At 38.8% G+C, this 17,136-nt stretch overlaps 1 protein-coding gene across 1 annotated transcript in view; it reads left to right on the plus strand.

The window, feature by feature from the left end:
• Positions 1 to 17,136, plus strand: part of PLCB4 (phospholipase C beta 4) — a 184,070-nt gene that overhangs the window by 147,766 nt on the left and 19,168 nt on the right. Inside the window, exons 27-32 of the mRNA XM_062490623.1 lie at positions 2,022 to 2,226; positions 5,970 to 6,058; positions 6,442 to 6,592; positions 9,299 to 9,348; positions 9,471 to 9,536; positions 14,126 to 14,241. Coding sequence (XP_062346607.1) covers positions 2,022 to 2,226; positions 5,970 to 6,058; positions 6,442 to 6,592; positions 9,299 to 9,348; positions 9,471 to 9,536; positions 14,126 to 14,241 — 677 coding nt within the window. The remainder of the gene's footprint in view (positions 1 to 2,021; positions 2,227 to 5,969; positions 6,059 to 6,441; positions 6,593 to 9,298; positions 9,349 to 9,470; positions 9,537 to 14,125; positions 14,242 to 17,136) is intronic.

Below are 17,136 nucleotides of genomic sequence, written 5' to 3' on the forward strand. Positions count from 1 at the left end.
ATACACACACATATTTATTTATTTATTTATTTATTTATTTATTTACTTATTTATTTAATTCTTCTGCTGTTGCCTGGAGTTTCATCCAGACTGCATGTTTTACAGTGCTGTCTTTGATAACATCTGTTTCATTTACACCTGTTTTGTCGTCATGCAAAATTGTTGCTCTTTTATTCCAAAGTTTAAACTTTTATGCCAAAGTTCAGACTTCGCCGAGTGGTGATAACTCTTCACACTTGCATATATTCCACACTTAATCTGCTTTCCTAACAGCACAGCCAGTTTTTAATAGAAATTTAGTTGATGCAAGAGTTTTTTCTGAACTCATATTCTGGAAAGAATGGGACTTCAAGTCTCTGTGTGTGAGGAGGCACAGGGAAGATGCTTATGTACAACCAATTCTGCTGCCCGTGGCTTGCTGGCCGTATGACCGGCATCTGCTGCTGTGTGATTTCTTACATCAAAAGGGCCATAAATTCCAGGGTGCACCCCTGTGCAACCTGTGTCTTAGGACATGGGTACAGAGGCTGAGGCCAACATTTCCCATTACTACTCTTCAGGGGGCAATCCCATAGTCACATGTTCTCTTGAACTCTTAGGTTAGACAAGAGATTATTTTTCTTCACCTCAGGCCATTATCATAGCTTAGCAATGTAATCAACATACACTGAAGATCAAGCAGGTGAGTGGCAGAAACATAGCAGGAAGGATTCTTCTAGCTGGAGATACTAAAGGCACAGGGTGCACAGTGCTAAGACATCATGAGAGTGTGGAAGTGCCTACAAGGGTGCCACAGAACAAATTAATGGAGAGGGAAAAATAAACTTAGTCCCCACTTCTATTCTCTGGCAAAACTGTGTCAAAGACCATCATGCAATGAAAGATGTGCCAATCTATGACCTGTAGGGGAGAGGTCTTTCCTGCCCTGTTTGAGTTACAGTGTTCTTCTCAGGCTGATGCTTAACCCTACACAGTTGTTCTCAGGTACCGTGTTTGATTGTTCCTCTGTCATGTTTCCTTGTTTTTATTTTAATTAAAATAAAGTTTCAGTCATTCTAACCTGGGTTCTGTGTTGTCCCTCTGTTGTCTAAGGGGAGGAGGGAATAATTGCTGGTGGTGGCCTGTGCTGGGAGTACTAAACTGTAGTTGAGTAGAGCAGGATATTCATGAGCTGCTCACATGGGTTCAGAGACCAAAAGCAGCCTTTATTTTGTGCCCCCCAAGACTGAAAATGGAAGTGGCAGGGGGAAAGTCTAAGGGAGAAGGCAGACACAGTTTACTGAGGTCTTCCCTTTTATCCTACAGGCACTGGTGAATAGCACCAGGTAGGGAAGGAGTGGGAAATCTTTCCTGGTGTATGGTTGAGGTGGGCTGGCAGAGGAGCTGCACCTGTCAGTCTGCCTCCTCCTCACTGCTCCATGCGCAGAGGCATCACCTCTGCTCCAGGGAGCACAGGGGATCTCTTTGTTCCTGTCCTGGTCAGCCCAGGTGGGGACTGACAGATGCAGGAGGCTGCAGCATCCCTGCCCCCCGAGCATGCCTTGAACCCCCATGTCCTGAGTGCAGCACACCCACCTCTGCTGTCAGCACAGCATTTCAGCAGCTCAGACATCCCCATCAGCCTGTGCCTGCACTCTCCCTGCCCTTTTGGATGCATCCCAAATCCCATCTTTCTGTCATAATTCCTCCTGATCCAGCACTACCTGCCCTTTGATTGCTGCTGTATCTGTCGTTTCCCATGCAGTATTTACCTGCCTTCTTATCACTGTCACCAGTCTTCAGTAATGAAAAATAAACATACAAAATATTCAGCTGGTGCAATTGTCAGCTGCAGGATTTACCTGTTATTTAGGATGAAAAAAGTTTTTCTAGGAAAGATTAGTTTTGAAAACTGGGGTTTGCAGGGAATGACCTGATCTTACAGTGATGACAGTTTCTGGCATCCAAAGTTCACACAGGGGAGGTGGGGAGGGAGCCACTGTTTCAGTGTCATTGAATGTCTGCGTTTTATGGTTTTCCAGGTTATCCTCCCTGATCTTGCTGTCCTGAGAATAGCAGTGTATGATGACAATAATAAGCTGATTGGTCAGAGGATCCTGCCTCTGGATGGGCTGCAAGCAGGTTACAGACACATTTCCCTTCGGAATGAGGGCAACAAACCACTCTCTCTTCCCACGGTTTTCTGCAACATTGTGCTTAAAACATATGTGCCTGATGGTTTTGGAGGTGAGATAAGCCTTTATCTCAGTGTGCTGTGGCTCTCGAGTGTTGGTTTGCAAGTCCTGAAGTGCTTCAGTGTCACTGTGCCAGACAAAGCACACACACAGTGCTGGGAAGATTCAGTATCTTAACTCCTTGGAATCTCTGGATATTGAGTTAAGAAGTCTGCTTTTTGACCAAGTTCTTGCCTCAGTGTTAATGATAAAAGCAAATATCTACTAAATGACAAAATAATGTGGAAAATAAGCTACTACTATTTAGCTCAAATTTGTTTTTCTATGCTGACTATTTAGAAAGAGGGGTTTTTTAGTGCACATTGTCTGACATAAATATCTGTAAGGTTAGTATGTACTTTATCTATACTTGTTGGCCTATAAGTATAAAAAATACATGCTTTACAAAAGAAACATTTTTTTTCCAAATATAACCAATTCTATATTCTTGGGAATATTGCCATATTTTTAGAAATGGCCAGTGAATAATTCAGCATCCAGAACCTCTGCATTTTTCTCTCCCAGTTTTACATGTTTTTAGTGTGGTTTTTAATTGATTTTGGGTTCTTAGGAAAGTTATTTTAATGTGAGCCATTTCCATGATCAGGTTAGCAGAGCTGTGGTCATTTATGCTGAGCAGTGGCAAATTGTCATGTGTGTGTGGGAACAAAGAGCTGAGAATAGTCATTACACGACTAAAATCAGTGTAATGCCTGATTTCCCACTGAGGGGAAGGGTTTCTTCACCCCAGATGAAATTTGCTTGTACATTGGACAATGCATAAACCATTTAAAACTGTAAAATAGGAATTGCATGAAATGTTGGTGCTCTGACTCTGCAGCAATTACCTTAGGGGTTACTGGTGAAAGATTATTCATCAAACCATTTTTTTTCTCTTCACAAAACCTATTTCAAACCTGCCACCATGCAAAGAATGGCTGTACTTCTCTGAGTGTGATTTCCATAGTAGAAAGTGGAGGAAAGGAAGGTTGACCTAACATATCTTCAAGTCTGTGTTTGCTGGTGCTTATCCAGACTTTAAAAAATTAACAGGCTGAGACTTCAGTAACAATATCTCATAGAAATAAAGTGTTACAGAACCATTTGTGTTGTTCACATGTGAAATCCTGGTTTCTGGCAAGTCAGCTGGAGTTTTGCCACAGGCCTTGGAGCACCACCATGCCATTATGCATCATATTTCATCCCCACTATTTAACTGCAGGAACTTTGTCTCAAGAGAAATGTAAGCTTCTGCTTAAACTTGAGATTCTCAAGGGTAATTGAACCATCAATCTAAAAGACATGTTTAAATGTGTCTTTTAATTCTTACCTGAGCTGAAGCTTTTGACAGTAAATGACTCAGTAAAGTATTTTCTCAACTAAGGACGTGCTTCTGATTTGGGATTGATGTTTTATGATACCAGACTTTTTCTAAGAATAGGATTTAGACTTAGCACTGAGTTTGATGTGGCTTGAGCTGCTAAGTCTGCTGGACCAATAAGGAGGAAAGATTTATGTTATTTTTTAAACTGCATTCTGCACGTACAGACATGAAAGACTTGTTTTTCAAAGAGAATTTCAACACCAGTTTAGAATTTGCAAATTCTGTTCTACACTGTCAGCAGTGCTGTAGATGGTTTATTTGATAAAGATAGGAAAATACTGCTACCCCTAAGTAACAATATTGTTACAGTAAAATGCTACTAGAAAGGGAGGAATGGTTGTTGTAGTTTAGTGGCAGCAGTGGCAAAAACAAACTCCATGTTAACAGGAACTAAATGAGTTCAATTATAGCTCTTCTCTCCCTTCTCAGATAGGCTGGATGTGTCTCATGTATTTTCCTCATTGATATAGAACAGCAGCATGATGAACTACTGGGAAATAACTTCTGACATTCAAGTGGAATCATTAGTATTCTGCTGGCATGTGGTTTTTAATTACTTATCATCTGCAGTGAACTTCTCATTGTTTTATGAGCTATCATTAGGATCTCCATGGTTGTTTTAGCAAACCTGTAGGAAGGTAGAGCTCAAGTCAGTAGCTGCCTACTTTCTTTTTTCTTTTTTGTTTTTTTAGCCTGTGTGAGTAAGATTTTAAATTGTGTCCTGAATAATAACTAGAACGGGCGATGCATTGTAGGGTTTAAAAGATGCATGTTTTTCTTTTTTTATTTTATAGCTTTGTAATTTCTCGTGGCTTATTTGCGTCAGCCCCTCTATTCCCAGTAAAACCAAAATAATGTCACAGATTGATGCAAATGAAGCAGCCTTCACCAAAGAGAAGCTTCTATTGTAGAAACTTGTAGTGAGTAAGTCTGGCTGCTTAGCTTAGTGGTTGGTGCCCTCTATAATGTACTCTTCCTCTGATTCTCAGAGTTTTATATTTAATTGCAGTTCTCCCACAAAATGCTGCTCCCCACTGCCAGCTCACCTCTCTGGGGAGAAAGGGGAGCATAAGCAGAGGACAAATGACAATGTGAGAGGCAGGGATGAATCACCTCCCCCTCAGAAGTGCTGAGCCTTTGGTGATGTGCTTGTGTGGTTCCTTACACAATCCACAGAGGTTCTGCTCTCCCAAACACATTAGTCATTTTTACCTAGAAGCTCGTGATAATCAGGTTCAGTTTTCAAATGACGCATCATGCTGGCAGGGTAGCCCTGAGTTTTCATTGAAAAGTGTGTGCCAAGGACAAAAAAGACATCCTTAATGAGGCAGAGAGAGGAGAAACAGTGGGTGCTGAGCCACAATCCATTGCTGTGGCTAAAAATAAATCCTACGTGGCTTTTGTGTATGTGAAATAAGTTTCAGAAGACATCAGTGGGTCACAGCAGTTGCTGGAGATGACCTATTTGTGTAGATAAACAAATCTCAAGGGTAATGCTAAGTGTTTAATACAACTTTTGTGGGAATTGGAGACCTGTCTGTGCTGTGAATTCAGAGGAACATTCCACAGAACAACTCTGATTGGGAGGGAGATAATACAGCCCAGCCCTTACTTTGAGCAAGACATTTCTTGCCAAACCTTTTGATGGGTTGGATATTTTACTTTTTTTTGACCGTTGGAGTTAAGCACAGAAAGAGATTATTTGATATGCAGGTGAAAAATTATTGGGACTTTGTCATCCTGTAAACCTGTGCTTGCACATTTATCACTGCATATGGAAAGCAGATTCAAAAATCTCTCTGGTACCCAGGGCTGTGATAACACTGGTGGTACTGTGTCATGTGCAAGATTCAGATGTTGGTCATTCATAGAAAAGCCGTTTCACAGCCTCTCTTGTCCCAGACATGGAATATCACAAAAGCTACTGACAATAGATTTGCCTGATTGCTTTAATCCACCTGAATCTTCTCTTTAGCTAGGAAATACAATGGCATTTTCTGCAATTCCCTGCAGTCCCAAGTCAGTCAGCACCCCTCAGCCAAGGGACAAAGGTAGTGCTTTGTGGCTCAGGAGATCACATCCTGGTCTCAAAATCTACAGTCATTAATTGGGAAGAAGTTAGAGCAGTCTGACAGAGTCACTGGGTTTTTCCTAAGTAAGGTACCTGGATTAATACCAAACCTTGGTGCTTTAGGAATTGTTCCACGTTCCAGGTGCTGTGGAAATAAGCACTTCCAGTTCTGCCAAACTCACCAGAGAAAGCTGGACTCTCGTTGCTAGCCATGTCTCATAGATAGAATAAAGTTTTTGTAAACCACTGATTTCCAGATACCTCCAAAGCTCACAAAAAGTTGATTTTTTTTTTCTTACAGATATCGTGGATGCTTTATCAGATCCAAAGAAATTTTTATCCATCACAGAAAAAAGAGCAGACCAAATGAGAGCTATGGGTATTGAAACTGTAAGTAGAATCAATAACAAACACAACCCACTTATGTCCATGATGTATTCTTTATTTAAAGTAAACTTGTCCTTCTCCAATCAGTGCATCATTTCTCATTTTCAAATATAAACTTCTTTGTCTGGCTTATGTAATTTACTGAAATACTCACTGGCTTTTCATGCATCACATTAATACGTCCTTTAGAGGGAGAGATTTTAAAGAATGGGGGCGGAGTGGTATTTTAGTAACCAGCTATTTGAAATAGGTTACAAATGCTTTACTATAGTGTTTGAAAAGATGTTGCAATTTTATTATGTTTAAAGTAAGCCAGTTCAGAAATTTTCCCAACTTTTTACACTACTGGTAAAAGAACAATCAATTTATTGTGATGTTTCTTTCAGAGTGATATAGCTGATGTACCAAATGACACTTCAAAGAATGACAGAAAAGGAAAAGTCAATAATCCCAAAGCCAATGTTACACCTCAGAGCAGCTCTGAGCTTCGACCAAGCACCACTGCAGGCTTTGGGTCTGGGACTGATGCTAAGAAAGGTACACAAAAATCACTCTCTCTGTTCTGAAGTGATTCAGAAAGTTACAGAGAAACACTCATTGATCAAGTTTAATTTTGGAGTTATATTCGTTCTTATCACTTTGCCACTGGGAGTTGTCTTTGTCTAATTGCAAATGAATTTTGTGTATTACTAAAATAACTGTATAAAAGTAATGCAGCTTTATTTCGCAAAGTGACCTCTTTGTGTAGCTGTATACCTACAGCTAGTATAGAGCTACGTATTTTTTTAAATATATGTGTGTGTATTATACACATAACCTGCATGGCTCTGGGAATAGTTTACTAGTAAAGATTCCTTGAGGAGTGCCAATAGGAGTGACTATTATCTGGCATACAGAAACTCTTCTGCTTTTTTTCTCCCCTCACAAATCCCTTGGCAGGGTTGCAGATTTAAGTAATTAAAGGTATTTAGAATTCACTGGATTCTGTAGAGATTTCCCAACAATTAGAAATGTTTTCATAGTGTAGCTTTGCTCTGAATAGTGATTATGGAAATGGCATATTTATTGTAAAAGAATGTGCTCATTTATAAGTGAGTAAGTGTTCTTTCCTAACTCATCACCATTCATTTTACAAAGTCATTTTATACAGTCAGATGGGATTATTTATTTCTCCCATATCATCACAGGTAAGGAAGATTAAGTGAGAAAATAAATTTGTTCAGCTGAATGAAAGACTTTCTGTTAATGGGCCACAAGAATTAGAATGTGGTTCACTCCCTCACCTGCCTTGGCCCAAAGATATTGACAGAAGGGAAAAGGAGCACAGAGGGCTCTTCTCAAATTTAAGCACATGTGGCTGAGTACACACTTGTGAAGGGATCCCTTGAGAACCCAAATTCCATTTCTCTGGAGTCACTTTTGGCAATGAATCAAAGCTTCAGGTTGTCTCTGACACCTGAATTCTGAAAAGTTCCTCCCTGGTGTAAACCCCAGATCAGTTTCTGCAGTGAGGTGTTTTCATATTTCATGTATCATGACCAAGATACAAAAGTGTTAGTTTTATTGTGCATTAATTTAGCATGAAATTTTTTGAGGTTGACAAGAGATTCCTGATGACCAAGGAGTCAGACCTGGACGACTAAGGGAATGTTCTATGTAGTGGTTCTATGTAGTAAGTGCTTTAAACTAAAATCCTGAGGAAGTCTCTTTAGAAATCCAGCTGCCTGATGCAGGCCTGCTCTTAATCTGAGGTTTTAGTATTTAACACTTTCCTGACTGCAATTTTTCACTTGCATGTTAAAAAAGAGCTGCTCCTTTTTATATCCCATGTTATATCCCATGTTTATATCCCATATCCTTATTTTGTATTTCTTATCTCTATGATTAACTAAGATCTGAATAATTCTACCACTGTTAAAACATACAACTCATCTTGTTATTAGAAATTACTTGTGCAGTAAAATGAGGAAGGCTTTCAAATGCACAAGAATTTTGTTGTTTTTTTGGTCTCAGATTTTCAGTAAGAGTTAAATCACTTGTGTTTTTGAAAACTTCAGCCTCTATCTGTGCCTACATCTACTCCTGTCTCATTTGCTAGACTAATATTGATACCATATACTTGAGTCTTATGCTTCTGAGAAAAGAAAAAATTCATATTCCCTAAGGAGATTGCCTATCTCTCCTCCCCCTCTCTTTTTTTTCCTTTTACAGTGTCTGAGCATTTTCCAGTTAAATTCACCTTAAAAGCCAGAAAGTCCTTTTCAAGGCAAAGGAAACATTACCATCCACAGACATTAAGAGCAATTAACTAAATATATTTACAGTGTATTTATACACAGGCAAACATTTCTGTGTGAAACCTCAGAAAAACCTAAAAATTACAACTCTCATGGCATTGTATTGACATTTTTATTAACACTTACATACAGGATGTGCTTAGTAGTTCTTAAAAAGCCCTTAATATGTCACAAAGCATTTATTAAAGAATAAACATTAAATGAGATCAAGTTTTGTTTGCATTGCAGTTAAAGTGATTGAAACATTTTCATTCATCTACATAGTACTGTTAGTCTTTTGTGATTGAAATTTCATTAGAATTTTCACTTCTTTTGGTTTCCTTTTTCTCCTCAATTTTTTAACTCCCATTTAGTCTTGGGGCACAGTTCTGCTCCTTTTCCCATATCCCGATATTAAGCAAAATGCAAATTTTATTTTTGTTACCACACAGGCTGCAAGTTAATTTTCCTTCCTGTGTTTTAACCCGAGGAGAAGCACACCGAGCCTCAGTTTTGTAGTCACATAGAACCCTACCCAAGAAACATCCCCATTGGAAGAAGTGGGGCCAGAGCAATCTCCAGCCAAAATTCTGAAATTCTGAAGTTGTTTTAATATTTATAAATGGTTTGATTGTTTGTGAAAAGGAGCTTTTTTCAATTCTTAGATCACTGTATTTTGACACTTCAGTCCAGAATTGTAAGAGATTAAAATACACTCATTAATTCAATTCTTTTTCCACAAAGTAATTGATTGATGAGTGCATGGGAAAAGGAAATTACTGTATCTTTGATATATCTTGACAAATAATTTTCTCATCAACCTGTGATTATTTTTTTATGTGGTGAAAAACATAAATTAATTAATTGTCAAGTTAAATGTTGGTTGCTATGGTAAAACTCAAATTTTAAATAGGAGATATATTAGTATGTATGAAGTTTTAGATAAACTGTATCAATGCCTTCCCAGGTATAGACCTTATTCCTCAAGTGAAGATAGAAGATTTAAAGCAAATGAAGGTAAGTATTGACACAAGCTTTTCAGGACATGCTCCTAATTTTTTGTTTTAAGTAGCCAGGATTTTACCTGGTTGAAGTCAATATGGTCACAGAAAAATTGATCCAGCTTCTCTTTATTCCAGGCTTATATAAAGCATTTAAAAAAACAGCAGAAAGAGCTGAATGCCTTAAAGAAGAAACACGCCAAGGTATGATCATTAAGAGATCTCTGAACTTATTTGAAAACAATTGCTCACTAGCACAGGCAGTTCCTAATTAAATTATAGGGGAAGACTAAGGAATGGTAGTTGGACTCCCAAGAAAGGCATACGTATTTTAAATGTACTGAAATATGCTGCAGTGAGCACATGTTCCCTTTGGCAACGCTTTTTATGTCTGCCTGAGACTGGGTGCACATTTTTTTGACCCATATAAACATCCAAGGCTCACTTTTTTCAGGTGATGATTTTGTCTTGCTCCCTCTTGAACAACTTACTGACAGGTAGTGTGGAAAAACAAGGCAGTAATGATGGGAGGTGGTGCTGCACTGAAGACAGGTGCTGGAGAAACTTCAAAATCACCAGAGAAAACTGGGATGTGTAGCTGAGAGCTGAGGAGCCCTGGTCCTCCTCATTTATATCTGTGTTAACCACTTTATAGTCAGCTTCTTCTTGGCAGTGATAGCACAATTATGTGTATCACTACCACAAATATACTTCATGGTAGAAAATCACAGCTAATTTTGCCCTGCCCTCTTTCATTAGAAAACCATTGCTCTTGTTATAGAAAGAGTTATAATAAGTGAAGAAAATATCTCAAGTTCTGAATTTTGGCAAACATGCAAATCCATTCTGGGCTTTTGGGGCAGCTGCTCCCTTACTCTCTTTGCTTACAAATTCCACTACAGATCTGATGGCATATGGTTGCCTGGGCATTTCTAATACCTGTCTTTGTGTTTATTTTCATGGCTGTTGTTTGGGCATGGGATTCTCTGTACAACAAAGCATGGAGAAATTGCTTTCAATAATTGGCACTTTTGGGGGTTCTTAGTATTGAAAGCCATATAAGGAAATTAAATAGTTACATTTCAGCCTCCTTACTGATTGTGCAAGAGGGGAAATTAGTGATTTCTGCATTTTTGTGGTATGTACAATGCCCATGGTCAAAGAAAATGTCCAACACCTTTTGACATCAACAGTTTCTAGACCTTCATAGGGCTGATCTTTTTGGGACCTTCTAATTTTTAAACACTATTTTGTCATTTCATTGGCCAACAGTCAGAAATTTGCTGTAGAAATGGTCCTGTGGTTATGTAGAAAACAGATATATTCAGGGGTCTCTCTCCCTCAAGCACGTGACCCACCAGATATCTAAGCCAAGACTGTGCTTGCTAATATTAAAAAAAAATATCCATTTTTTGCACTTGCTTCCTCTAATCTGAGGAAAAATTGCCAGCCATAATATAAAAGCACTCCGCACTCAGAAGGGCTCTCAGCATTAGCTCAGGCACAGCTACTTCATGTCTGAGCCAGCCTGTGTCCTGCTGCTCCTAAGTACAGAGTGTGAGCTCGTCCTAACAACAAAGTGCTGGCCTAGGGCATGCCTGGATAAAGGCTCCAGCAAGGGTAGCTCCTGGAATTCAGAGAGAGTCTGAGCAGGGAAGTGCAGCCATGCTGGCTGAACAGTGATCTCGGGGCACTGCTTGGTGTGCTCATCACTGTTCTTAGTGCATTTTATCATCTGGGATGGAGCAGGAGAGCTCTGCAGCTGGTTATCCATGATCAGCCTCAGGAAGCCTGTGTTTGAAACAGACTGAACCTAAAAGCATCAGAAATAGGCTGACTCTCATTTAACCATAGACACTCCAGATATGTGAAGGAGTAAATAAGCAGAAGGAAATTGTTCATGTTGCTTAAGGAAAGAAAAGTCTAATGCTTTTCCATCTGAAATTAGCTTTGGAAAATGCATTATAGCAAAGAAAAATTAAGTGGTGCCGGGATTCCTAGCACACAACACTCTGTTGGTGTTGTTCTTTGATGTTATCTTCCATTTCATTACTTCTGTTCAGCATTTCAGCTATTTTGTCTCCAGCAGCTCTGATAGCATTCTCCAGAAATGCCTCTGTTGGGATTGCTGAAGAGCAGATAATTGCTCTTGGGAGCAAAGAACATGATCCAAACCTCAGTCCAAAAGGAAGCTATCAGCTGCTGCTGCTGTAGTATTCCTTTTGTTTGACTTTCGAAAAACAGTGGCAAATTCATGTAATTGTCACCATTTAAAAAAAATTTCCTTGTTAGGAGTAACTTCTCGAATCTTACCCCTGGTTACCTGTGCTTTTTATAATTTTAAAGGAAAATGTCCAGTCACTTCTGCATACTGTGCAGAAATGCTTTTCTTTAAACAATGCATAAGAACACCTGCATTTGGCTGCTTTTGAGGTAGAGTATTTCCTGCCTACATTCCCTGAAGTAACTTTACTCTCCCAGTATGAATTAATATTCATATCTTATATTCAACTACAGAACAGCTGATGTGTCTGAATGATGACCTTTAGTTTATATCTCTTCTTGATCAAGTTATATAGTGAGTAATTTTTAGGTGAATATCTGGGATGGCATCACAGGCAGGTGGGCAAAGAACAGGACATATCTCAGTCAACCAATTTCACTTTTTAGCAGCCTGCTTTCATGGACCCCTACTTCATTTAATATTTTTCAGAGCTGTCGGGTAGTTTCTGTGCTTTTTGGGCTAGAAAGAAGAAGAGGGTAGTGGGGAATTACCTTGATTTGTTCTAGAGGATTGTGGTATACAGTTCTAGCAGTTGCAGACACAACAGGGATGGTCACAAGTGTCTCTTGAGTAATTTAATATGGTTCTAGAGAGTAACCAGAATTATATAATTACTCTAAATCCCCAAATTAATCTCCTGCGCATTCCTATTGACACTGAAAATATGTATTGTTTGAATTAAAGCCTAGTAAAAAAGAACATTTAAAAAGTCTCCATTTCACACAGGAGTACAAAAGACGATGGGACTGTATACAAATAAAGTTTTACAAAATGGATTTTTGAACTGCAAATGTTAGTTCCTTCTTTTTACTTCCTCATCCTTGTATTCTGTACTGGGAATCCTCCAGACCTCAGTTTTCAGTTGTGCACAGTATTTGTGTTGCTCTGGGGAGATACTGGACGGGAGTGACAGTTTGTATAATGGGAATTTATTTCCTCTTCCCTTTAATGGACTCAACTGTGATTTCTGCACATATACACTCACTGATCCCAAAGGAAAAGTATATGACTCTTTATTATTTTCTTGTGGATTATCTTGCTGTGATTTGTGTCTTTGTATACCAATTAGGTGATCTCTGAGAACACTGGCAGAACTGTGGCCTCAATTTGTAATGACATGTAATTTGTGAATATATTCATGTGGAAGGTGTACAGATTTAGTGGGCTTGAGGAAAACATGAGAACCTACCTGAGGAGACTTTTACCTGCAAACTTATTCTGAATCAGCCTAGAACATACTAGCAACTGAAATTTTGCATTTGAAAACAGAAAATGCTACCAAAAAACCACCCATATTTCTTAGAATTTTGACAGAAGTTTGGGCAGAAATCTCATGCTTTGCTGAGTTTGTTCTTAGTCTTTTATGTCAAGAATTGGAGGGTTCTGCACATTCAGAGGGGTGTGGGTAGTTTGAGAGATGCTCTCAGTCACTTCACCTGTGGCTGGCTGATGGTGTCAAGCTGGAGTCATTCTTTTCACTGTCTCTATTTTTCCCTGCCTGGTTAGTCAGTGTAAACACCCCCTGGTGAGGCTGGCATGTTTTAATATTGACAGACTCTATTTGTTTCCCTTTAAATCCTCTGTGGAGCAACAAATTCAGTCCCCAACACTGAATACAACTTTTGGAAGCTTTATGTGTTCCCAGGGGATGTGCTTGGCAGATGTTGGAGTGCTGGGGTACAGCCCAGTGCTAGATTTTTGAAAGCATTGCAGCATTTGTATTAATGTTTTGGTAAAAGTGAGTGTAAAAGTATTTAATTAGCATTTTTAGAGGAAGAAACAGTGATAAGGCAAAGGTGTATAGAAAATAATAATAAAGAGCAGTAGAATAGCAAGTGTGGAAAAGATGCAAAAAGAGCTATAAAAAATAGAGATAAAGTCCTGGACAAAACATTTTTAATTAATGACGGTCTTTTTGCCATGATTAGATAAAATGCAGGGCAATTGGGTATTTATAAAATAACATAAATGAAAGAACCATTTTTCCTACTGCAGTGTAAATTCATTATTTGCTGCTCTCCATGCTGGTCAAATATTTGCATCATTATGAGTTGCTGTTCTGATAAAGGAAAATATAAAGTTAAGTTATATTGCATAGCTTGCTTACACTTCCTAAAGGAAATGTCTGCCACAAGGTGGGATTTCTTAATGGTGAGAGTGCTGCTGTCACTGGGGATCATGGGCTGGATCTTCAGAATTGTATTTAAATGGACATTTATTCCAACTATTTTCTATTTTCTATTTGACTATTTTCCCCCCATCATTGGTTTGTTTTAAAATGTACCATATTTGTAAGGTTCATGCAGTTTTTAATTTTTCAAACAAAGAAAAAGTGTTTTAGTGCTTGTGGTGGAATATCTGGAATGTTTAATACCACGTGGTTAGACCAGATTAAATTCCATCGTCAAAATTGTCTGTTTGTACACTGATTTTTTTTTTTTTTTACATTGTAAGAAAATTTAACATCAAAAATCCAGAAACCTAATGGTAAGGTCCTACTGTTTTCCAGGAGCACAGCGCCATGCAGAAGTTGCACTGCACACAAATTGACAAAATAGTGGCCCAATATGATAAAGAAAAGGTATCATATGAGAAAATGTTAGAGAAGGCAATCAAGAAGAAGGGGTAAGACATTATTTTAAATTATTTTTCTTTAGACTTAAAATAGATTTGATATCTTATGCTTTTATGGTCTGGAATAAAGCATTCATTAAAAGGGTATTGCAGCTTGAACCAGCATCATACATCATACAGAGAATGAGCTCTAGCAATGGGCATTAAATGTTGGACTCACTCTGCCTTCCTCTAGTCTTCTGCTATCAGAATTTTAAAAGTAAAAACAAAGGATTTGCCTCAAATTTTTATTTCTGTGGTCTGGTCTGGTTTCACTGCACTCCTCAGGGAATGTCACTGTTGTGTTCACTAAGGTCCTCAACAGCTCTAGTGACCAGAAAGTAGCAATGTTTTGATTATAGGGGAAAAGCTGGCTTTTAAATCCTGAATGTTTGAAAATAATAGACTTTTGCTGTGCTGTTGAGATGGAGTTTCTTTTTGTCAAAAAAACTTACAGATCCTTAACGGGGATAAATGAGTCTTACTCCTTTGACTGGAATGGAGCTGTTTTCCTTTGCACGAGCTGATGGCCTGGGATATTATCTGTGTGAATCTCCTATTTGTCCCAGAAAGATTCCTGGAAGATGCTGATGAGTTTAACAGAATGTCTCATTCTAATTTAGAATTAAGTTGCAGGACCTGCTGTTGCCTTGCTGCTCATCTGGCAGCAGTTTCTCCTCTCCACCTTTCACTGTGCCGCTGGAATTTCATTGAGACAGCAAGAATTACTTTAGTTCCACATTAAGCTATGCTAATAGTTGCTCTTAATTTCATATTGTTGTCATCTGGCAATAACAGCTGGCAGCAACTCACTCACTGAATACTGAATATAAATGCCTGTTTGGCACTGGATTCTTCCAAGAACACTTTTTCTAAAAATTATTTAGTATGGTGGTGGGTTTTTGAGTGTGCATGTTGTAAACTGGCAAAGGAACAGAAACAGAACTGTCAGAAGTAAACAAGGTAAGGAGAATTCTTCTCACTAAATTATTGAAAGCTCACAGTTCATGCTGTACTATTTTTCTTCAAGACAGGAGAACTGTAAGCACACAAATATGTATAATCTAGGGAGTTTCTTCCAGAAAATTACTACTTCTCCAAGCAGAGAAGGGACAACTGCAGGATTGATTAATTTAATGTGGCATCGATTCCATTTCATTGAACATAACACAGCAGAAACAGCTGGATTTTTGATTACAGTCAGGGTATTTACTACAGTAGCACAAAAGTGAACTCAGGGTATTGCACCATAATTATTGTGGGGGAGGAAAGGTTACCCTGTGCTTTGGTATTCAAGAATCTCAATATTCCCATTGGCTTGAGAAGGAACTAGTGCTTCTGTCTGTCCAGACAAAACAGCCAAGGAAGATGTGTCAGGAAGTTAAAAGTGGAAATGGCTATCTCTGTGCAATTAATATGGGAAAGTCTGGATAACAATGCTGTCCAAATCACCCCAAAATGGGACAAGTATCAAAGAAAACCATAATGTGATTCACAGTTTGAGGTCACTTCATTGGCTATTTGCAGCATCTTTTCTTAATTTTATTACGCTTCTTGCATAGACACCAAAGCCTTCATGATAATTTCATATTATGAGTTAAAAATAAAATTGGAAATGACCACTCCAGAAGCAGCTACAATGCAAAGCCAAATATTGCTCTTTACCACAATTCTATACTTTCCATGGGCTCCAGAGGACTCAGTCACCTAATGGCTCTTTCAGTTTTACAAGACTAACTGTGTGCATCTAATTAACAGCCAAGTCAAAATTAGTATCTGACAGACTTTCTGTGGAAACTCTCTTTGACGCCATAGCAAAATATTTTAAGGGCTAAATATTTTTAATATTTAAGGCCCTCCCTTCCCCCCCCCCCAGCTATGCAGAGTATTCAAGGACATACTTAAAAGTGAACATGTTGGGTGGTACTTAAAAATTTTATTGAACCTAAATGATCTGATTAATCCAGAGTCCTCGGTTCAGTGAGTACAGGACATGCTCCATTCCCTGGCTATCATTCTGGAGGATTTGCAAGGAATAAAAGTAGTAAGAGAACTTGTAAAACAGGTTTTCAAGGCATTCATATTGAAATTGTCAGATTTTTTTTCCTGATTAAAAGGCTATTGATAGGTGTAAAGGCAACTTTCTCTTCTGATCTTGTGGTGGGCTTTTTTTTGTGGTCCGTTTCTGCCACATGGTGTGACAAATGCCAACTGCATATTGTTCAGCAGAGCAGGATTTTTTAATCACATGCTAATTCACTGACAGATGGACAGGATTTTGCTCCCTGTGCTATTTCTGTCATACACTTGAAATGCTTTCAAATCTCAGAGAGGCATATGGGGATAAGTATAGTTGTGGTCCCACTCTGAATTGGAGTCAGGGCACGTAAAGATCCTTCTGATTTATTGGAACTGTCCAGAAATCCAAGTGTATCTGTGTGTATGAGCTTGGTAGGTGACCCTGGATTGGGCTGTCTCTGTGTATTTGTTCCCAGCTGTGACTCCATGGTTCAACCGTGGGCTCTGCCACTGCAGCAGGGGGTAATTCCCATTTTGTCCAGTGTCCAAACTGGCTGGCAATTGCCTTGGGATATGATGAAAGCTGCATCTCCAGGGAAGGGATCAGCTGGCAGTTTGGATATCTGGGATTCTGAGGAGTCCAGTGATTGAACAAATGAGGTTGTTTTGGGATGAAGTATGTCTGATTTACACCTAAGAATCAATGTCCTTCGTACTGATCAACAAATCAAATATTCCATTACAGCCACACCCTGATCACAGTGTGATCAGAGACACTTCTCTTTCAGCTGTTGGGTTTTTTCAGGAAGAGTTAACAGTGGTCAGAACTTCTCTCTATGACTTTAGATTTCTTTCAAAGTGTCAAATCAGTGTTAGAAATGTCTATAA

The sequence above is a fragment of the Cinclus cinclus genome, chromosome 3 (assembly GCF_963662255.1).
Source record: "Cinclus cinclus chromosome 3, bCinCin1.1, whole genome shotgun sequence".
NCBI classification, from domain to species: Eukaryota; Metazoa; Chordata; class Aves; order Passeriformes; family Cinclidae; genus Cinclus; species Cinclus cinclus.